Below are 23,261 nucleotides of genomic sequence, written 5' to 3' on the forward strand. Positions count from 1 at the left end.
TGGTCAAGCCTTGCCTTGCCCTCTATTCCTTCATCAGCCGCCTGGGGGTCTGACACTAATCCTTGAAGGCCATGCTCAAGTGCCACGTAGCTTTGTAAAAACCTTTGCTGGACCCCAACTCAGAGGAGTCTGTCTTCACCTCAGCACTTGTCATGAACCCTAGTTGTCTTCAACCATCTTATGTTGCTAGTGACACAATTCCACAGTCTAGAAAAGTTATAAAGAAAAAAAGTTTATTTTGGCTCATGGTCCTGGTCCAGTTTCAATAGGCTATCTCTGATGATGGCCTTCTTTCTGGCAGAGTCCTGAAGGGGTGTAGGACATCACATGGCAAGAGACAGGGATGCATGAGAGATCTGGCCCAACTGGCTTTAAGAGCAGACCGACTCTCAAGATGACCCATTAACCCATTAATCCACTAATTGCATGAGTCCTAATCACCTAACCACCTGGTCCCACTTCTCAATCTCTCATAATGGGGGATTAAATTTTAACTTGAGTTTCAGAGGGGACAGACCATATCCAAACTCTAGTACAGGTCATCACTAGATTCCATTCTGGTGTCCTTGTGGGGATTGGGAACAGCCCATGGTCAACCTTCCATCTGGCATACAGTGGGTGTTCAATAACTGCACACTGAGTGAAATGAAGCATGTTGGCTGATACCTTTTCTATGCTTTAGGAAATGCCACTGGACCTGGAAGAATTGTCACCGTGGGAAGATCTCCGGCAAACCATTCCATGAATCCTCTCCAATTTTCGCCTTGAAAGACCCTGTTTGGAAGAGTCAGGTAATGTCTGGAGATAGCCTCCTGTACTCGAGGGGTCCTTCCTGGGGGGAGAGAATTAATGCCACTGTTTTACTGATCAGAGAGCTGAGCCTCCAAGTGGATAAGACTCGCTTATAATCACATAGTAAATAACAGAGCCAGAGGGTGAAACTCATGTCATCTGGCTCCAGAGACAGCATTTCCTACCACATACTTCCTTGTAGTCTCCTCAATGTGCTGTGAGATGACACCATTTAAGACTTTTCCAGACCACAATTTCCCCTTCAAATATTCATAAATTTGTTTTCCTTCCAGACCAACTGCTGAGTGTCTCCCTCTCTCTCCTGCTTTTTCTCCATTTCTCTGAGGTTTGCTAGCTCTTTCCCTGGCTCCTCGGCTGTCTGCAGGAGTTCATTTTTCTCTCATCTCTGTCCAGATAGCCGGATTTCCAAATCTTTCAGTTGGTTTCTTTTTCTGGCTGTGGTCCTTTTTTTGGAGACCTTCCAATGCAGCCACAGATTGGAAGCTGATAACAGTGAATTCGTTAGTAGATCTTCTTTGATGTTATTTTGTGGGCGAACTCATTAATTTATGACAAAAAAAACATCAAAGAGCTGGGCTTCTGCATAGGACTGGGTTGTCCCAAGGCATCTGGATAATAATGATTAGTCAGATTAAATCTCAAAGACCTTTCTGCCTCAACTGTTAGAGTCCAGATGACTGGAGTGTGGGAACATCCCATCCTATCGTATCTCATCGCAGTCTGAGTCAGCATAATATGGAGCTCTCCCCACTCTCCCTCGCTTCCCCTTTGACGCCTCCAAGACTTGAGGTCCATCAGCATTGATAACCCCCCTGGAGGCAACCTAGGGGAAAATGCTGAGGCTGCTGAAGTCTCTTCCAGTCGTAGAGCTGGATGTTGAAGAGGATCATTTGTCCTTGCATGGATAATCTCAAGGCCTTCTATAGAGTCCTAGTCCTGTAATATCAGCGGGAAGAACTCTTGGGCTGCACAGGAAAGTCCAGCACTAGGCTTGGCATTTGTCAAGCTTCCTATACATACCAGTTGAATGTATGTGTGGAGAAAGGTCAGGATGCATGAATAATTTCTGGCTAGTTGAAATGGAGCCAAGGAGTAGAGCTCAGGTTTTTGTTTATATTCACAATCTCCTAACCAGCTGATATCTGTTGCCATTTATTAAACTGCCTCTTTCACAATCCATGGTGGAAAATTGGCCAATCTCCTTTTTAGTCCCATCTCCTCTATGTTTGCCTGGATTTTATTCTCTTTTGACCTATTAAGGATTTGCTCCTGCAATGAACCATCTTGGAATCATCAGTTTCCCTCTGCACTAGACCATTCCTGCAAATATACGAATAAGCTCCAATGTCTCCTGTCTTAGAAGGAACCTCTCCTGCTCTCATTTCTTCTTCAGGCCATCGTGCTGCTCTTGACTCCCCTTTATAGCAAAATGCCTTTCAAAAGTCTGCATGCTCAGCCTCTATACTTCCTCTCCTCCATTCTAACTCTCAAAGTCAGTCTAATCAGGATCTCATGACATCACTAAAACAGCTCTCCTCAAGGTCACCAGTGACCTGCCTGCTGCCAAGTCCAATAGTTAGGTCTCAGGCCAGAGGTCATGCCCAGACGCAGCCAGCAAGGCTCTTCCCAGCTTCTTTGCTGGGTTCCAGGGTTCTGTTCTCTTGGGTTTCCTACTTCACTGGTATTTTTAGTCTTCTTTTATGTCCTAGCTTATAAGGGACAAAGGGTCCAGGATCAGTTATTGAATGACTTTTGTAGCTTTTCCATTCCTTAGATGCTCTCATGGTTTAAAAAACCACTCACATACAAGTAAGTGACAGCTAAGGTTTTAGCTCCAACTCCTTCTTTCTCCACTACTTTGTAGTAACATACACACTGAACTTTAACCCTGAGTCAACTAAATACAACCACAACACTGCATTCCCCATCCCTTCAGGCCCACTCTGCCCTTAGTCTCCCCTGTCAGTTAACAGAAGCTCCTTTCTTCTACTGGCTCAGACCTCAACACTTGGAGTCATCTCTGACTTTCATATCTCACATCCAATCTGTCTGCAGATCCTGTCAGACTACCTTCAAATTATATCTAGAACTTGGTCACTGCTTACCACCTCCATGACTCTGCTTATTCTAAGCCACCACCACATCTTGCCCAGACTAATCCAACTGCCTCCTAATTGATCTCACAACTTCTAGCTTTGTCTCCTCTCCAATTCTAGATTCCAGAATAATCTTTAAAAAAGAAGAAGAAGAAGAAAATACTTTAATTAGATAATGCCATGCTTGTATTCTTCAAAGGTTGGCCATCTCACTTCCTGAATAGGATCTAGAATCCTTTAACAGGACTTACAAGGCCCTATAAGATCTATACTGTCTCTTTGATTTCAATCCCCGTCTCTTTCCCTTGTCTAGTCCAGTCTAGGTTTTGTATTTTATTTAGAGACAGGGTCTCACTGAGTTGTTTAGTACCTCGCAGTTGCTGAGGCTGGCTTTGAACTTTTGATCCTCCCGTCTCACCCTCCCTTTCTGGGATTACAGGCGTCCACCACTATTACAGGCGTCCACCACTATGCCTGGCGAGACACTGGTTTTGAGCTATTTTTTGAACATACACACTGCTTCCCAGGGCCCTTTACTCCTATATACCTAAATGTCTATTTCTCTTTCTTCCTTCAGGCCTCTGTCCAAATTTCACTTTTTCAAAGGAATTTCCCCTGACTCTTCCTTCTAAAGTAACCTCTGTCACCATCTCTTTAGCCTGCCTTGCTTTTCTTCCTAGCAATGATCACATTCAATATATAGTTTTACTTTGTTGCTTCTATGGTTTAGATTGTCACTCCCATTATTATATGGAAGTTCAATAACAGTCTTTGAATATTTAGTTGGGATTGTATCCCAGCTTCCTGGAAGAGCCTGGTACACAGTAGGTATTCAACAAATATATGTTAAATGAGTGGATTTCTTGAATGGCCTCATCCTGGCCTCTAGTCACTGGGTGAAGAGAATAGATTTCAAATGGTTGTCAAATTAATGTGGTAAAAATCAAGTGTGAGGAACTTCTAGGTGTATATGGAAATCAACAGATAATGTGTTCATCATCTGTTACCTGAGACCATCATGGGATTCACAGATGGTCTTGGTTTGCTCTGTGATGCCAAATCATTTACCAAACTATAAGGTGTAATGAAACATCTGCCTTTAACTTCTATGGTATGTCACTTATCTTCTGGGACTCATTGTGCTCATCTGAAAAATAGGCAGTTGGGGATGTGGTTCCTGCTCTGTCAGTTTATGATCTACAAGATACTGGAGTGAGGCAGTACAGTTAGGAGGGCCAACTACACAAGCTCTGGAACTTGACTGCCTATTTGAATCCTGCCTCCAGTTCTCACAAGTCATGTGACCTTGTGCAATTTACTCAGTTTCCTTATTTTTTTTTTTTTGTACCAAGGATTAAACTCAGGGGCACTAGACCACTGAGCCACATCCCCAGTCCTATTTTGTATTTTATTTAGAGACAGGGTCTCACTGAGTTGCTTAGCATCTTGCTTTTGCTGAGGCTGGCTTTGAACTTGTGATCCTTCTGTCTCAGCCTCCTGAGCTGCTGAGATTACAGGTGTGTACCATCATGCCTGGCAGTAATGAAAAGATAACAAGAGGGCTAGAGTTGTCGCTCAGTGGTAGAGAGCTTTCCTAGCAAGTGTAAGGCACTGGGCTCGATTCTCAGCGCCATAAATAAATAAATAAATAAATAAAATAAAGATCTATTAACAACTAAAAATATATTTTAAAAAAAGATAGCAAGAACATGTAACTCAAGGAGTAAATCTGAGAATTATATAAGGTAAAACATAAAAAGCATCTAAGATATGGTTTGGCACAAGTAAGTGCTCAATAAATGTTAGCTATTAAAAAATGAAAAGTTCTGGGGGAAATTTCCATTAATGTGTTTTAGGGGTACTGAACTACCCTAGATTCTGAGAGAATGTGGAATTTTAAAAGATGTGATGATGATATTATGACTAGGCTGGAAAATGCTCTTATTATTAGGACACACATGGTGAAGTAATGAAGGATAAAACCTCACAATATCTGTCACTTTCTAATAATCTAGTCAAATATATATCTACGATCCTACAACTATCAAATGTGGCTAAATGTTGCCTATTGTTTAAGCAGGGGATAGTCTATTCTGTGTTTTTCTTTCAACTTTTCTGTGTGTTTGGAAATTTCAAAATAAAAGGTTGAAAGAAAAAAGAAAGGCACTCGAAATGGGGCAGTCCAACACATGTTTTAGAGAAGAAGGATCATGAGCTCAAGAGGTAAGCCCAAGGTTGGACAACCAGAGACGTCTGGACCAGAACCAGGTCACCTGGCTGCTGTCTCCCCCTTTGTGTGGGCTCCTGCTGTTGACACCCAGGCAGCAGTGGGAAGCAGAGGAACACACTGAGCCCCCTCAAGAAACCAGGGGTGTTATGGGTGTGTGAGAGGGCATCTGTGCTGGGGTTTCCTTTTTGTTTATTAAGCAAATAGACCATTTAGTTGGAAGGTGTGTTGTGGAAAATGTGAAGGCTGCGCAGGACCAGACTGTCACCCTTAGAGAGTGGGCATACCAGTTTGGCACTTTCCGCCTGTGGTTTTTGTGTGTAAACTCTGGGACTGCAGAGGAGCCAGGGCCAGAAGGAGAGACCTGCTTCCATTCTGGCGCTCCGTGAGAGAAGGGACCCCATGGTATAGCTGAGGACTAAGTTCGGGCACATTTTAAAGAAAGGAAACGATTCTTTGCGGTCTGCAGCATCTTCCTCTAGCTAAGGGGGTTCAAAGCGGTGGGAAGGAGAGGGGAGAAGAGGGAATATCCATGCAAACTCTGGTGATGGTGGGGGGCATACAGATGAATTGGGAGAGAAAGAAGACAGGAAGAAAAGAAGAAGAGGAGGAGGAGGAGGAAGCCCAAAGTAGGGTGGGGGAGGGGTTAGAAGCAGGGCGCTAGGGGTGGTTGGAAAGGTAGAGACCGCACCTTGCGGAGGGGTGGGACGCGGGTGTGTGTGTGTGGGGGGCGGGCTGCAAAAAGGTTGGGTCGGTCAGCCCTCGCAGGCTGGAGTGCCGTGCCCCAGAACATTCCTGCCTCCCTCCTCTGGGTCTGGAAGTCCCTGGAGACCGCGGTAGCGAGCGTGGAGCTCCCGGCACTCTTACTGGGGGGAGGGCAGGCGGGAGGGGCGGGGCCTCTGGGCGGGGCGGGAGCTGAGCCGGTGGCCGCGGGCGGGGCTCCTCTCCGGCTGGCGCCGGAGTCTGGGGGCCGCGGCTTCCCCCTCCCGGCCCGCGGAGGCGCTAGCCCCTCCTCCCCACGCCGCCCCCATCCCGCCGCCGCCGCTGTCAAAGATAAACCGGGCCATTGCCTGCAGGAGCCGTGGCAGCAAGCGTTCGAGCGGCGAGGAGCCTCCGCCGCGGCCTCGCCTCCCCGGCGCAGCACCGCATCAGCACCGCGGACAGCACAGCGCCCCCGCTAGGGACACCACCGCCCACCTGCCCACCTGCGCCCGGGCCCGCGGCGTCCTGATCAGCACCACGGACAGAGCCCGGGCCCCCGCTTGCCACCCGCAGCCCACCCGCTCCTCGAGTCAGCACCGCGGACAGCCCCGTTCGATCTGCTCCGCGGCAGCCTGGGAGCCTCCAGCGACCCCGAAACATGGCTACCGAGGTAGGGGCGAGTACCTGGCCCGCAGGCAGTGCCCTACTGCCGCCACCTCCGCTAGGGGCGGACCGGCAAGAGGCGGGTGAAGTGGGGGTAGCGATGGCTCCCCCGGTAGAGTCCGGAGGGAAGAGATGGGGTGGAGTGGCAGGGTGGAAGACTGGGTCTCTAGTTAGGGCTCATCTCACCCCAGGCGTGTTAATCTTCCCACGCATCCCTGGGCCCTGAAGTGTCCACTTGTTGGCATTAGTCCCAGGGTTCCTCCAGGACCCCTGGCTGGGGTTTCCTCTTCCCCTAGACTAAGGTTCCCGCTTCCCTAGAGGGTTGGAGACGCGTGTATGCGTAAGGGGAGGGAAGGCAGCCGGATGCTGTTGCTATGCGGTGCTGCCTTTCAGATCCTGAACCCAAAGCTTGGCTAAGGGAAGACAGACTACCCCTACATCTGCATTTTCTTTAGAAGAGGGAGGGGACAAAGACATCCTCAGACCCCAAACCCAAACGATTGTTTTAAGTGAGCTTCCTGCACCAAACTCCACTTTGGTGAACCACCTTTTCTTGCTTTTCCACCCTATTTGAGTTGTGTGTCCTAGGGTGTCCACCTTTGTCCTGCTTGATGGGAGATGCTGCCTTCTTCAGTGTGCCTATAGGCTGAAAGAAGGGACCTGTTACTAAAGGGAAGAATCTTTGTGCAATGCTTAAGAGATCAGGAATTACCCTGTCTACACCTAAGGATTACCCCTCTTCCCCTTTATTTGGTGAGGCAGATAGGAGCTCTTTATGTTCCCACTTTCTAAGTGATAAAGCTGACATATGGAGAGGGGGAGGACCCATTTGATACTCACACAGCATGTCAATAGCAGAGCTGAAAGTTTCTTCTTTTGAATTTTTGGAGTGGACTTAGGACACCAGGGTCTCCCCGGTTCTGATGTTGACTTCTTTTGTGGTGTCTCCCCATTTCCAGCCCTGCTGGAGCACAGCCAGGAAGAGAGCAGAGGCCTTTGAATGATTCTGTGCAGTGCCTCTGGGCATTCTGGCTAGCAGCGTGACATCAATACCAAGTGCTATTGTTGTTATTCCACTGAAGTCTGCTCCACAGAGCAAGGTGCTGTTGCTTGGTATTGTTCGGCTTTCTGACCAGGCACAGGGTTAGCTAGCAGGGGCTCTTGCGCACCTAGGACCCAGTGTGGGGGTAAGTCCTGGACAGATCTTGGAGCTTGGCTTCTAGAGTGGAGGAATGCAGTGCTCAGAATCTACCACAGACACTGAGAAGAGCAGGAAGAACAACAGGAGAGATGGCCAGATTGCTGGTCTCCTTCCAGATAGGGCTGCCAGACTGCAGCAGAGGCTGCTGGTGTTGGGCAGATAGCGGGAAGTTCAGCCACCTGAGCATGGCTGGGTCAGCAGTGTGGGCAGAGAAGCAGACTGCCTGTGTGATGTGATCTGACAGCTTCAAACAGGCCCATCTGTCCTAGCATCTCTCCCTCTCAGGACTGTTGTGGTCCACAGATTCCAGCCAGCAGGTTCACATCACTAGGTTGAGACCAGGTTTCCAGGAGGCTGCTGTTAGGCATGCCTGACTCTCCCTTGGGAGAGGCTCTGCTCATAACGCCTCTGCGAATATAGCACTTTCCTGGGTACGAAGCACTATCATACCCATGAACGCCTTTGAGCCTTAGAACAACCCTGTGAAGTGGGTAAGGATGGTGTTATTATCTGCAATTAACAGACGAGACAACCAAGGCTCAGAAGCTAACCTGATCCCCATGAAGGAGTCAAAGGAAGCATCATTATCCCATTTTACAGATGATGCAACTGGAATGCAGAGACTTAAGAAAATATGGCTAAAAACTGGCGGAGCCAGGACAGGCCTTGACTCTTTTCCTCGATGGCCATTGATTTTATTGTTGCTTCCGGGGTGGGAGCAGTTGTGGTGCCCAATAAAAAGGAGGGTCTGGATATGATGTTTTGATGGGGGGAGGGTTGCAGAGGCCTGGAAGGGCTGGAACCTGGAGACTCAGAGTCCCTGACTGGCCTTGGTCCCTGACTGGGTAAGATTAAGGATGGATGGACAGAGGAATATCCAGAAGGGACAGGGAGCTGAGGACAAACACTTCCCACTCCATGGTTTGGCCTCGGTGGAGTCTGGAGGCAGTGCCGAGGGAGGAAGCCTAGGCTCTGCCAAGGCACAGGACGTGCGCAGCGTCTGGACCAGGGGTGAGTCATTCTCCCCAGGCTGCTTTTACTATTAGGACTGAGTTGAAATTACCAGGAAAAACCTGTTGGGAGAAGGAAAATACACTCCAATTTCCCATGGCCATTCCCTTAGGTTACTGAAGAGGAAGCCCTCAGTTCCAGCAGCCTGCATATTGAGAGAAGGGGTGAGAGAGGATATCTCTGAATGGAAACTGGATCTTCTCTGCTCCACGATTTCTGTTTAGAAAGTTGGTGCTAGGAGAGGGGTTCATGTGAGGAACACAGGAGGGATGAAACCTCTTGAGCCATACACTGACCTCATTTGGAAAGCCCTAATGAGTCCATTTCCTGAGCAACAAAACTCTGTAAATGTGTGTCACTGGGAGCAGGGTCTGTCTTGTGAAACAGTCCAGATGGCCAGGGACAACTGGGAAGCGCCTGGTTGGGAGGGGCTCCTCCAACCAGTGGAGTTGGGCCCTCAGAGATTTTTAAATGCACTCAAGTAGTGTTATCCACGCAGGGAAGTTGAAGGTTTGATCTCTGAGACAGGAATTAACAACCAGCAGACAATGGGTTAGGCTTGGGCCCTGGTGTAGGGTGAGAAGAAGGGTGGCCCTGTGCCCATGTTTCTTCCTCAGGCCTGACCTGGCTGCCTATGACTCACGATCCCTATTCCTCTGCCACACCCCTGCCTGGAGTGAACAGTGCTGGCGCATCAGCTGAATCCCCTGATTCTTGAGCCTCACCTGCTTCCTATGGAATGAGATGGCTTTTAATGAGGATGGTGATGTGGGCCAGGTGGGGCCTCCTGTTTGTCTTGGCTACACCAGGCCTTGAGCTCATTTGCCCTCTAGTGCTGGCTCCTCCCCCTGGTGCACAGCTCCTAACGCTGTGACCTGTGGTCCCCACTCTTCGGCAGCCTTCACTTTGTTGTCATGTTGCAGTTTGATGAAAGTGGTGCCTGCCTGTGGGTCTCATCACTGATTTTCTTCCTCATGAAATGCCTCCAGGTCTTATGCTTACTCAACGGCCATGGGAAAGGCCATGGGAGATGGACAGGGTTGTGGAGGGCAGTTCATGTCTCTGGGTCAGTTATGAAACCCCTGGAGAAAAGCTGCAGCCTCACAGAGACGTGTGCACCTGCTTTGGGATCCTCTTGAAGGATTTGGAAGCATCATGGATTTTTCTATTGAAAAGCCCCTCCTTGGAGCTGGGGTTGTGGCTCAGCGGCAGAGCACTCTCCTCTTATGTGTGAGCCCCTGGGTTCGATCCTCAGCACCACATAGAAATAAGTAAACAAAATAAAAATATTAAAAAAAAAAAAGAAAAGCCCCTCCTGAGCTGGGGATGTGGCTCAAGCGGTAGCGCGCTCGCCTGGCATGCGTGCGGCCCGGGTTCGATCCTCAGCACCACATACAAATAAAGATGTTGTGTCTGCCAAATACTAAAAAATAAATATTAAAATTCTCCCTCAAAAAAAAAAAAAAAAAAAAAAAAAAGAAAACCCCCTCCTGCTTCCTGGAAGCTGGGTAGCTGGCAAGTGGCCTGTGGCCTGGTTCTAGGTCTTGTTCAAGGTTCCTGCCATGAGATTCTTTGTTTCTAATTTGGCAACTCTAGGAATCAGTCTGGTCCACCGATGAGCCTTATTTGGCCTGCTAGTACTTATGCATTTAAAAAATATATTAGAAATATTTAAATATCAGGATATTGATGCTAAGAAAGTAAAGATGTGTGGTTTCCTTTAGAAAACCAGAGTGTGGGTGCAAAGTCTCACATGACAGTCATTAGCAGTCTCCCTGAGATAGGGTGTGAGTTCTCTAATTAGCTACAGGCCCCACCTGGTCCACTTACTGCTTTGCCTTTAAAAGCACTTGTGTTCACCATCCCTGATGAGGCCTCTAGAATGTCAGGGCTGGGAGAGGTCTTAGTGATTATGGAGTTCCAATGTCTGCTTGAAATGGAGACCCAAGGAGGGGCAGACTTGCCCAGGGTTGTGTGGTCTAGGTTCAGGGCTGCTATTCCCTTAGCGGACCATCTTCCACCAAGGGCCTCTTGGCACTTCACAACTGAGCCACCATGAATGAAGAGAGCCAGGAGATCCTCTTTTGCCTTAAGCACCATTCTTACTAACTGAATATGAGTCTGCAGTGTGTGCTCTCTGTGGGTCTGGGACACCAATGTTATGTCACATAAAATGTGTGTCTGATTCCATCCTGGCTCCTAATCATCAGGTGGATCTCCTTCAGGCAGTGATCCAAGGACCCAGGCTTGTTCCAACTTATGGTTCCACCATCTTCAACACACAGATCCACTGATTTCCATGAAGGGGGAAGAGCAGGGAAGAGTGTCAGGTCTTTAGGAGTCAAGCCTACACTTACCATTCATCACTTCTATTCACGTCCACTCAGGCATATGGCCACCCATAACTGCATGGGAGCCTGGGAATTAATTTAGCTGTGTGCCTAGGGGAAAGAAGAAATGGCTGGTCAATCAGTCACTAGAGACTCCTGGTAGCATACACATCCATTCAATGGCCAAAGCAATGTTCTTTCCATTCTCACCACCCCTTTGCCTGGTTAGGTCTACTTGAGTTTTCCCCTGCACCACTACAAAGGGAATCATCCCCTGACTGGCTCCTTACAGCACTCTTACCTACTTTTCAAAAAACTGCCAGAATGATCCTCCTAGAACTACTGGAATCCATGATTTGCTCTCGTAAATTGGTTTTAGAAGGGCAAAGGAAGGTCACGATCTTTTACTTTTCTCTAAAAATTGCAACATTATGTAGAAATCCGAACTAGACCAAGCAGGGACATTAATGATTAAATTACTTATATTACCAAAACATTTTTATTTTCAAAGTTATCACAGGATCCTAATAGATGTCAAGGATACTTGCTTAACAGAAACCTGGATTACAAGATCAAGGTATATTAAGACTTGAGGGACATTTATGTATTATTTAATCCAATCCCAATACTTTGGGATCACATCTCTTACCCAGAGCAAGGTTCACCTGGATTTTGGACAGTCTTATGTGCTCTAATTCTCATCTTTTCAGGACCTTAATGCCACAATTATCTACTTCTACCTTATAGACAAGCTTTCTTTTTTTATTTTCCCCCAAACTTTTCAGCATCTCCCATCCTAAATCCTCCCCGTCAACAGAAACCTGTATGGCTTTGTGATCTAACCCTGTCTCCTCTACACTCCATCTCCTCTGCTCTCTTCTACTTTGCAAACCAACTCTGTTCTTGCTGAGATCTGCCTCTAGCCACTGGAGTAGATTGTGCCTGCTATCTTCGTTATTCTGCAGAAGTGTCTCCATTTGTCCAGTTGAATTTTCTCCCCACCCCTCGGCAACCCCTGGCTTTCCTTTAGGTCTCAACACAGGCTTTAGGAGGCCTTTTCTGGGTAAGTGTTTCTGGATAAATGTGACTTCTTTGTACCATTTATCACAGTCTAATTCATTATATATTTACTTGTCGTCCTCCCTGGAGCTCACAGACTATCTTCTGCACAGCAACCCCAGAGCCTGGCACTTGTAGGGACTCAATAAAGGAGAGTTGAGTGACTGAATGGATTCAGCTTAATTACACAGGAAGAACTGGCTGTCTGTTCACTGTGCCTTCAGGGCTTGGTCTCCATGTGGTTCAGCGTTGGGCATATTTCACCCAGTGGGATGTCGGTCTCCAGTGTGAGGCTGGAGGTGGAAGAAGAGACCTTGTTCTTACCTGGAGTCAAGCCCACTCCCCTCAAGTGCTAGGCTCTGTGTCAATGTCAAGTCTGCAGATGAGGACAAGAGGCAGAAGTCACCCTGCTCCTTCCCACCAGGGAAGGCTATTGCTTCAACTTCTGCCTCAATCTACTGGGTCCACAGTTTTCTCTGGGGAAATTTAGATATTCTTGGGCCTTTCTTTCTTGTGGTGAGAAGTGCTGAACATGAAAACCATTTGTGATGCTCGCTGTCCTCAGCCATAACTTGGTTGGAACTTCAGTCTCCCTGAGTCCAGAGGCACAGAAGGGTCTCCTTTTGTCCCATGGGTCCTCATCTCCCAACCCAGTCACAAGTTCCTCTCTCAGGGCCTGAAGCTACAGTTATGTTCTGAGCTGGGCTCCCCAAGCACAGGGATGGCGACCAGAGTGTCTTATTCATCTTGTTTCATGTGCTGTTGATAATTCCAGAACCTGTCATTTTGGCTCACCTTAGCATTTTTTTTTTTTTTTTAGGTATTTCTGGGATAAGTCCCGCAGCTCCTTGAATAACTCCATAATGCTGCTTCCCCAGGGCCCTCCTGGAGCACTTGCGTGTGGCTGGCTCCCCGCTGTTTGCAGGGAACTTTCTTGGTTCTAGCATAGGAAGACTTACACTCTGGGGAACTGCTTGGGATAAACTGGGAAGGATGATCACCCTCAGCATGTACTTCCTATCTATCTCCTCAGGTCCACAATCTGCAGGAGCTCCGGCGCAGTGCCTCGCTGGCCACCAAGGTCTTTATCCAGAGAGACTATAGCGATGGGACCATTTGTCAGTTCCAGACCAAATTCCCCCCAGAGCTGGACAGCCGGGTAAGGATGCCTTTTTCTAAACTTGAGACCCAGGGCTGTGACAAGACCGAGGATCTTACTGGAGTGCATATTTTTTCCAGGATCATGTGACACATAATATAAGATACATAACTTGTTCAGCCACTTCCAATGGAAGAATAAAAAAAAAAAAAAGCTGTTAACATTGTCTTGCTGTCTCTTCATAGGAAAAAAAAAAAAAAAAACAAAAACCCTCAGAGATTTTCCAGTCTAGCAGCTCTCAAATTTCAGTTGCATGAGAAGCATCTAGAGAACTTGTTAAACAAATGTGAATTCCCAAGTCCTACAGGGTGATATTATGTGTCATCCAGAGATGCTGATTCAGTTGGACAGTGGTTGTGGAATCTCCATTTATTGACAGCCATTCTTTTTTTCTTAAATATTTTTTTGGTTATAGGTGGATGTAATACTTTTATTTTATTTTATTTATTTTTATATGGTGCTGAGAATTGAACCCAGTGCCTCACACGTGCCAGGTGAGCATTCTACCACTGAGCCACAACCCCAGCCCTAGACAGCCTTCTTTACCTTGGCTGAACATTGGAATTTCTTGGGGAGTTAAAAATAAATCCTGATGTCCTGGCTGTACCCCAAATCAATTAAATCAGATTCTTTGGGAGAGGGGCTCAGGCAGGCATCAGCATTGTTCTAAATTTTAATTTTACTTTAGTCACAATTGTTTGAATTAAAAAAAAATTTTTGTTTTGGTACCGGGGATTGAACCCAGGGGCACTTAATCACTAAGCCACATTAGCAGCTCTTTTTATTTTGATTCAGGGTCTCGATAAGATGCTTAGGGCCTCACCAAATTGCTGAGGCTAACTTTGAACTTGCAATCCTCCTGCCTCAGCCTCCCAAGCAGCTGGGTATGGGTGTGTACCACCATGCTGGCTCTATATTTCTTTTTGATGAGGAATTCCCAGGTAAATTGGAATCAAGTGGTTCAAAGGTCATGCTCTGAGGGTTGCTGGTGTGGTGTTTCTTCACACATTAGGGTCACCTGGGAGCTTTGGGGAAAGCTACCTTGCAGGGTATCAACTTGGGTAGGTAGGGCAGTGACAGTTTTTGCTGCTCTGAACCATCCTCCTCCTCCCCAGATTATTTGAATCAAAATCTCTTGGGGGTGAGACTTGTGCACCTTAGGCCTTAAAACCTGCTCAGATGATGTTATTATGCTGCCAGAAATGAGCACTACTAATCCCTTGTCTGTGGGCTCATTAGCAGTGCAAGATCTCAAAGTCCACCTTGGATCTCCTGCATCTGAATCTGCATTTTAATGAGATCCTTAGGTTATGTATATATGCATTAAAACTTGGGAAGCATCACATCAGTCCATTTTCTCAAGGAAACTAAGGGCTGGAAAGAGGAAGTGACATACCTAAGTTAGACAGCAACAGAAGGGCCTGGGGCCTTGCCATTCTGCTTTTCCACACAACTCTGATTTTCTTACGCATGGGATGGCATCTTCAGTGGGTATAGATAAAATAGATGCTGTGTGATCAGAGTTGTGGCAGGGAAGGCTGGAAACCCAGAGGGAGAATGAGGGGTTTCTTTTCCCTCCTCCCTGCCTTGCACAAAGGGGAGAGCCAGTTGTTCCACCTTTGTCTGCTAAGTGTCACCAAAGGCAGGCAGCCAAAGGCTCTGGTCTCAGTCATTACCTTCAGGCCAGGCACAGGGGGGCCTCAAGGACCATAGGTGCTTGTGAAGCATTACTATGGAGTTTTGTTCCTCTTTTGTGGGTGATGCAGCCCCTGTCCCAAGGCTGCCTTAGAATTGGCCTGGGATTAGGAAGGGAGGGGGGAAGGTCCTGATCCTTCCACTCAGCAACCCAGGCAGGTCTGAAGTATTTCACCAAGTATTTATTAGGCTCCTGCCATGTATTAGGCACTGGGTATAGAGGAATGGAATTGTGGTCTCTATTTTTTAGTAGATGATACAGAAAATAGAAAAGGAAGTAGATAAACACATAGTAGCTCAGGTGGTATGAATATTAGAAGAAGGTGATGGTTCCCAGGTTCCCAGGGGTAAGGTGTCCTGGGAGAGGGGAGTGTGCAGGAGAGGCTGGAGGGAAGTAAGGGATGAGCCCTGGGGTGTGCCGGGAGAGTGCTGCAGCTGCGCACAGGCACAAAGGGCCCAAGATGTTTTCAATAAGCAGGGAATGGGTGCAGAGGATAGCAGGAGTGGGCTCCATGGTGTGGCAGGGTCAGGCTATGAGACCCTGGCAGGCACTGTTAGGACTTCTTGGATTTTACTTGGAGTGATGTGGGAAGACTGGAAGGTGTGGCATGACTCAATTTTAATAGGAAATTATGGCAGGGGTAGGGCAGGGAGGGACAGTGGTACGGCCAGAGATGGAGATGGCTAAGGCCAAGGCCAAGGAGCACTAGGTCCTTGTAGTCTCAGGACCATAGAGCAGTCCTCATTTATAAAATGAGGATGGCAGTAGTACTTTTCTGATAGAATTATTAGGAAGGGTAACTTAGAGTACATAAAACATGCCCAGCTGAACTTGCCTACAATCCCAGGGGCTTAGGAGGCTGAGGAAAATTCAAAGCCAGCCTCAGCAACTTAGTGAAGCCATAAGCAACTTAGTAAGACTTTCTCAAAATAAAAAAAATTAAAAAGGGGGGCTGATAATGTGGCCCAGTGGTTAAGCACCTTTGGGTTCAATCCCCAGTATCAAAAAAAAAAAAAAAAAAAAAAAAAAAAAAAAGCTTAGTACACAGAAAGTGCTTAATAAAGTTTAGCTATCATTATTCCAGGTGTGCAGGAGAGGACATCTTCTCAGTTGTCCACTCACATGTGGCTGTGCTGTGCAGGGTGACTTCTTAGCTAGGAGGGAATGTCCTCTCCTGGAGAGACTCTCTGGAGGTCTCACCTGATCAGTCTCATGCAGGTGGGCCCCAGAAGAGACATGGAGGACCCCTAGAAATTTGGTCCTGAACTCTGACATGACCATCAAAATGGGAAGTGACAAAGTCCCTACAACACTTGTCTGAGCTTCTGCGGAAAGCATCTGCAATATCACAGGAGTCTCCTAATCCTAAGAGAGGCAAACAGCTATTCTTATTCCTATTTTATAGATGAGGAAACTGAAGACTAGTGTAAGTAAGTGGTCAATCAAGGTTGCAAAACTAGTTGATGACCAAGTCTGGACTGGTTGTGGCCTCCTGCCTCCCAGTCCAGGGTTCTTTCTGTTCCACCTGTAGCCTCTCTGTCTTACTGTGTGACTATATGTCATCTCTCCCCCATTTGTGACCCCACCACTGTCATCTGAGCCCCACCTGTTTCTGTCCACACTCCAGGGAGGCTAACCTTGGCTTGGCTTTGTCCTTTTCTCCCTCCAGATTGAGCGACAGCTCTTTGAGGAGACTGTGAAGACTCTCAATGGCTTCTACGCAGAGGCAGAGAAGATTGGGGGAAGCTCCTACCTCGAGGGCTGCCTGGCTTGTGCCACAGCCTACTTCATCTTCCTCTGCATGGAGACCCACTATGAGAAGGTGGTGCCTCCCGAGCCTCCCTGCGTCTCCCTCCCCACCGGCTTCACCACTGCACCGTCACCCTCACTGGCCCCTGTTTTTGCAGGTTCTCAAGAAGATCTCCCGCTACATCCAGGAGCAGAATGAGAAGATCTTTGCGCCTCGAGGCCTCCTGCTCACGGACCCTGTGGAGCGTGGGATGAGGGTTGTATCCTTGCTGGCTCTTCTGTGCCAGGGCACGGAGCTGCCAACTGGGGGTTCCCTGGGGAGGCTGCCAGGAAATGGGAGCTACCCTAGGAGTCTCCATTCAGGGCCTGCCCTGGAATCTGCATGTCACTGGTCTTTGGCCCCAAACCACCATAAGTTATTGGGGTGAGTTTCAGGTCTGCACTTATTGAGCCCATGTAATCAGTGCTTAATATACAGCAGGTGCCACAGTAAGGGCTTTGAAACTATGAATTCATGTAATTCTCTTCACAACACCCTCAGGTAGGCAGTTCTTATTCTCCTTTATGTATCTGGACTCTGAAGTTAAATAACTGGCTCAAGGTCGCCCAGCAGGTCAGTATCAGACCCAGGATTCGAGCTCAGGCCCACCCTTAACCATAAGGCTGTTTCAGCTTTCAAGAACTATGTAAATCATCTCATGAATATGCAAATATTCCTCATTTAATTTCCCACAATGGGTCCCACTGTTCCTTATTCACAGGTGAGAAGAACTGGGTCTTGGTGGGAGACTGGGCAAGAGGTGGGCCATAGTTCTGCTGGTTCTATTTAGAATAGCAGGGGGACAGGTGTGCCCACATTCCTCCCTCCCCCCCTCCCAGCAACAACAAGAGCAGAATAGTTAATTTTACTTTCAAATGGAGAAGAAAAAGAGGAAAGAAAACAAAACGTCCAGAAACCACACATACAGAGCGTCTCGAGCAATGCTTCTTTCCCCTGAGTCTGTCCCATGTGGCAGGTAGAGTGCTTAGAGGGTACCTACGTAGTTAATCTTCACAGTAACCCAAAGGTTCTATTATTATTCCCATTCGACAGACCAATAATTGATCATTAACGAGTGACTGGCCTAGCTTGTGAGTGGCAGGATTTGAATGCAGCGCACTGAAGTCCTCATATTTCTGGCGCAGTTACACCACCTCGGTAGCACAGGGGTGGCCTGCGATAGATACTGCTCTGTGAGGGCGGGGCCCTGCCTGGTGTGATGGGGCTGTGGACCCGGCTCAGCGCTCAGCGACTCATTTAGCTGAGTGCGTGGACGCCCGCAGCTCCAGGCCTGCCCAGCCCCGCTGTCTAGGAAGCTACGCGAGCTCAGCTTCCGGGGCTGCTCATGGCCCCTGCGCTTAGCTGGGTTCACACCGGCCCCTGCTCGGCGGCGGGCGGCTCTCAGCGCTCCTTAACCCAGGACCGCAGATCGAGATCTCCATCTATGAGGACCGGTGCAGCAGTGGCAGCTCGAGCAGCGGCAGCAGCAGCGGCAGCGGTGGCAGCAGCAGCGCTGGGGGTGGCGGGGCGGGGGCCCGGTGACTGGCCGAGAGTCCCTGCAGGGAGGTGTATGGCCGGAGTGAGGGCCTCGCAGACCTGCGGCGGCTGCGCTACCAGAGCACCCGCTTCTAAGTCTTCTCTGGGTCTACCAAGCTGACAGGGTTGGAAGTGAGAGCGACTGTCCCTGTGTTTCCTGTGAGCGCTCAGCTCAAGCTCCCAGCCCCTTCCTCGCTGGCAGGATTGGTCCACTTCCTGACCTGGGGAAAGCTGGGGTGGGGAGAACACTGTTTGGACAATCCCTCTCTTCCTTGGCTTCTTCCCCAACACCCCCGAGGGAGGCTCAGAGAATTCCCACCCTGCATGATCCTTCACCCCAAAGCCAACATCCACCAGGACTCTCTTCCTTTGCCCCTGCTCTCAGTGCTGTCTTTCAGTGTCAGCTTTTTTTTTTTTTTTTGAGACCACTTCAGGGTCCCTGCCTGTCTATGATGCCACTTCTGCCAAATTGGAGATCTGGGGAGATGGGCATCTTGGTGGGGATCTATTCAGCTGCTCCTGACCTCGTCCAGATCTGTGGCTTCCCTGTCTTCCACCCAGAGTTGGAAGCCCATCTGAGCCTTGCCAAAAAGTATCCAGCTTTGAGACTTTCAGGACACCTGTCACTGGTTGAGGGGAATACACTCTGGGCTCTGAAAGGTTCTATGGGGGTCTGGACAAACTTTGTGGAAAGATGTGGCCAGGGAAGTTAGAATTTCCTGAACCAGAGCCAATTTCCAGATTTTAGGACCTGTGTGCACGCGTGCACGTGTGCGTAAGCATGCACATTTGTGAATATGCACATGCGTAAGCATGCACGTGTGCACCAGTGTATAAATGTAAGTGCACCTGTGTGAGTGGGTGTGTGTGCGCACATGTATAAATGTGTTTGAGTGCATATGTGTACCTGAGTACACATGTATAAAGTGTGAATGTGAGTGCATGTGAACACGTGTAGGCATGATGTATGTGTGAGTGTACCTGTGTGCATGAGTGTGCATAGATGAGTGTGACTAAGTGTGAGCATGTGAGTACTTGTATGAGTGCATGTGTCTGTGTGTGAGAGTGCACTTGTGTTCCCCTCGGCTGCCAGGCTGACTGCCCAGCTCTGCATCCTGCCGTGTTGTGTTACACAATGGTAGATGGTGTGGCTTCTTTCCCATGTCAGTCCTCATCCCTTGTTGGGGGCTGTCAGCCTGGATCTTTCTCCTGGCCTCTCCCCCACCTTCGGACTCTACTGTGCACATTCTAGCAGAAGAGAAGTCAGGGTCCTGGAGAGCAGAGCCAACCTTCCAGTGGCCTTCAGTGTACCTCTCCCAGCCCCTGTGATGAGACAGTGGGGCCACAGATGCTGCATATTCAGCCCACCCAGGTGCCAGGGCTCTTTAAAACCGTGCAGGTGAAACGTTCTTGGACATTCAAAGGAGGCGGCAACCAGCAGGGGCAAAGGTAAATTCTCACTGCAAAGACAGCAGGAATGTCCAGCTATTGGTGCTCTGGCTCCTGAAGTCCAGGGGAGCCAGTGGGAAGGGGGCAGCCTGGCGTCTGGGGCCCAGAAGATGGACAGAAAGGGGCTGCCTACCTCACCTGGCAGGAGGTGCTAGAAGTGGACATGAAACACCAGCCGCTGTAGGTAGCTTTCTGGAACCAAAGAGGGGCCTGGTTTTCTCCTGGACGTGGGAGCAGCAGAGGGAGCAAACACCTACCCAGAGAGCTGGAGAGGGTGGCCCAGCCCTTGAGGGCTCAAGGGTCTGGGTCACAGGGAGTCCTGGTGCAAGGAGCTCCCTGGAGAGCTGTAGTGCAGTGGGCTCTGTTATGGCCCCTGAATCCTGGCCATGACCGGTGCAGCCCTGGCCCACTGTTGGCTGAGAATTGAGTCTGATCATGCACCTCCGGTGGGAGGGTGGGCAGGGCACAGGCCAAACAGTAGCCTTTTGTTTTATTATTTCTTTTTCCAATAAAGGGACTTGCCCAGCTTGAGTCTCATGCTGTCTTATCTGCCCCATGATGACGGGGGCCAGTTCCATATTCTAGGATCATGTGGGGAGGGGCTTGGCTGTCTGAGTCAGCTGGCCTAGCATGTACTTGAGGTAGCAGAACTGACACAGGGCTCGGATGGACCTGTCTTCTTGAGTTTAGGGTTTAGTGGGGTGGTCGGCCTGTCAGGCTTTCTAATCTGATCTTTGGGTGAGTCTGCAGTCTTGGGTTGCCAGAACAGGTTCAAATTGAAAGCCAGGCCAAAAGTAATTAGTGAATTAGATACTACCCAATTTTTGAGTTCTTACCCTGGGTTGGGCCCTGTTAGGAGTTGGATCACATGAATTACTCAGTACTAAAGAATGGAAAGTAGGTAGGTGTTGGAGCCCAGCAGCTATGTCTTGGAGTTTATAAAACAAAACACTAATTGAGTACTTACTGTGTGCCAGGTACTTTGTTAAAACCATATGCTAGGAACTGGAGGGGATTTTAAGGTTACCTGCATCTTCTCCTAGAAGTGTAATGAGAGGCTGAAAGACTTGCCTCATCACAAAGCTGGTTGATGATCTTCGAATGGAAGTTTCCTGACCCAGTGGGTAGCAAGCAGGTAGGAAGCTGGGTAGTAATCAGGTAGGAAGCTGCTTGAAGCTTCAGGAGGCTGGGGTCACATAGATCTGTAGGCCAGAGAGGGCCTCATCAGACGATGGGGATAGCAGCTCTGGTCTCTGGGGTGGGCCTAGGGGGTCCCCTCCAGATGGTGCTGTGAACTCCAAGTGATTTTCAGGCTTCTACTCACTGCCCATAAGGAATAGTTTGGTATTTACCTGAGGCCTGGGCCGGCTGGACTTTTGCCTGTGCTCAAGCCTGGGCTGTGAGGGCTGCTACGAGTTGTGGGAGGTGGGGGCTGTTCTCTTAACCAGTGTGGAGGTTCATTCTGTAGTGCTTTTTGGGGTAGGGTGTTTATTCTATCCCAAGGTCAGACTTGAACCCCAGCCAAGTGTTTTAGGGAGGAAGTGCTGTAGATGGGTGAGGATTTCCAAAGTGGAAAACCCACTCTGAGTGCTAATCTGGCAGAGAGTTCTTTGACCTTCCCGCTTTCAAATATTGGCAATAATGATGATAACAAAAGTATCTAACATTTAACAGCCTCATCTGGGCCAAGGTATGAGGCTAGGACTCTATATAATTCATCATTGAATTATCACAACAACCCTCTATGGTGTGGGTTATTATTATTCCCAGATAAGGAGACTGAGGTCATAGAAGTTAAATTGCCCAGAGTCACATAACTAGGAAGTGGCAGAGCTTGACTTTGAACCTAGACAGTCTGATTTCAAACTGTGGGGAAGTGGATCAATACATCTAGCTTCAAAGGCCTCTGCAGGCATCATCAGGTTGGGATCTGGTAGATTCCCAGGAAAGGACCTGAAGCTTTGGGCTCCAAGTTGGGGCTGGTCCCTCCTTGCACAGGGCATTGCAGGAGTGTGGGTGGGGTGTGCTCATGGATTTCTGGGACCCACAGGGACATCCTGGTAAAGGTCAATGGAAAGACCCAATTCTGCAGACCTGTGGGATGTGGCTTCTCTTGGCTGGCTCAGTTATGGGGACAGAGACTTGGGTCTGATTGTAGCCTTGTGTTTCCTGCATCCCCCTTGCTGGCCAGGGACAGGCCCTAAAAGGATCAATGAAGCAGAAGAACTGTGATCTTGCCTCAGCCAGATTGTGCTCCCTTTCCCTGTCCCCTGCTGTCCCTTCCCAAGGGCACATCCCACCTGGCGTGCCCAAGCAGTTCTTGCTGCACCTTTCTCTCTTCACTGGGCCAGCTTCCTCCCTTGGCCAAAGGCAGGTGTGTGTGAAGACAGGGCTTGCAGAAGCTCCAGTGCCGCCTAGTGGCAGAATCATGTGCTGCACCTGGGAGTCAAAAGCAGTGGCTCGCAGACCCACTTGGCTGCTGTGAAACTTCACTAACAGCCCCCAAACCAGCAGCTGCTGCCACCTGCAAGAAGTTTTCTGTAGTTTCTGGAGGTGCAGGGTGAGGGTGGAGTCCACCAGTGGCCAGTCTTCCAACATGGGGCTAGTGCTGGGCTGACTTCTGGGCACCCACTGGTCTGGGTACTCCTCTCCCTGTCCATATCTTTGAAAGGATTCCAGGTGAGAAGGGTCTGGGCAGGAGGCACCCTCACTGGGGTTTGGCCTTGCTGTTTATCTAAGGATTAGACAAAACAAATACCACTCCAAGTCACTCCAGAGTGTGTGCTCTGGCTTTGTGGCAGACGGTGGAGACTCCTAGAATCCGTTTCTTTGATTGTAAGGCGGGGTATTGACACTTTACAGGATTGTCTAGATCTGCATTTTCAACCTTGAATGAAATGGGAGTCACCTGAAGCATGACCAACAGCCAAAGCTTGGTCCTACCTCTTGAGACTCTGTTTTAATTGTTTTGGGCACACAGAGCCTGTCATCAGGATTTTAAAACCTCCCCAGGGATTCTAATGTGAAGGCAAGGTCAAGAACCCCTCATTTCAACAGCATCAAGAACCTATGGGCCTTCCAAGGGTCTCCAAAAATGTCTGAAACCTGAATAAAAAAATTACCAGTTCCCCAGAAGCAACCAGATGTAGGATGAGCACAAACTGTTTGATTCCCACATAAGGCAAATTGCATCAAACTTATCTGTTCATGGTTCCCCTGGCAGAAGTGGTGAATGGAAGGGACCTAGGGACTCCTGATATTCTGCTTCTTGGCCAGAATACTCATAACCCAGGGGCACTCACTTCACAAAAATCCATTGTGCTATACACTTAAGATCTGTGTATTTTTCTGTACGTGTGATAAATTTCAATAAAATTTACCAAAAATTGTTGGCTCCAAAATAGGAAAAGAAAGCACAAAATTGAAATTACCATTTTATTAAAGATCTACAAATATAATGCATTATGTCAAATGAGATGGCTGCGATTGTGTACATACATATATGTGTATGTACATCTCTGTGTATTTGA

At 48.5% G+C, this 23,261-nt stretch overlaps 1 protein-coding gene across 1 annotated transcript; it reads left to right on the forward strand.

Moving 5' to 3' along the window:
- The first annotated feature begins 6,150 nt into the window (after nucleotides 1-6,150).
- On the forward strand, nucleotides 6,151-23,213 carry Golga7b (golgin A7 family member B). The gene is made up of 5 exons (XM_058581196.1): nucleotides 6,151-6,508; nucleotides 13,136-13,261; nucleotides 16,627-16,779; nucleotides 16,865-16,966; nucleotides 18,175-23,213. Exons 1-5 carry the CDS (start codon nucleotides 6,497-6,499, stop codon nucleotides 18,286-18,288), a joined length of 507 nt encoding a protein of 168 aa, XP_058437179.1. The 5' UTR covers nucleotides 6,151-6,496; the 3' UTR covers nucleotides 18,289-23,213.
- Nucleotides 23,214-23,261: the final 48 nt, after the last annotated feature.

Source organism: Marmota monax, unplaced genomic scaffold, assembly GCF_021218885.2.
Source record: "Marmota monax isolate L192 unplaced genomic scaffold, Marmota_monax_Labrador192_F-V1.1 WCK01_AAM20220418_F8-fsc00004, whole genome shotgun sequence".
Classification (NCBI taxonomy): Eukaryota; Metazoa; Chordata; class Mammalia; order Rodentia; family Sciuridae; genus Marmota; species Marmota monax.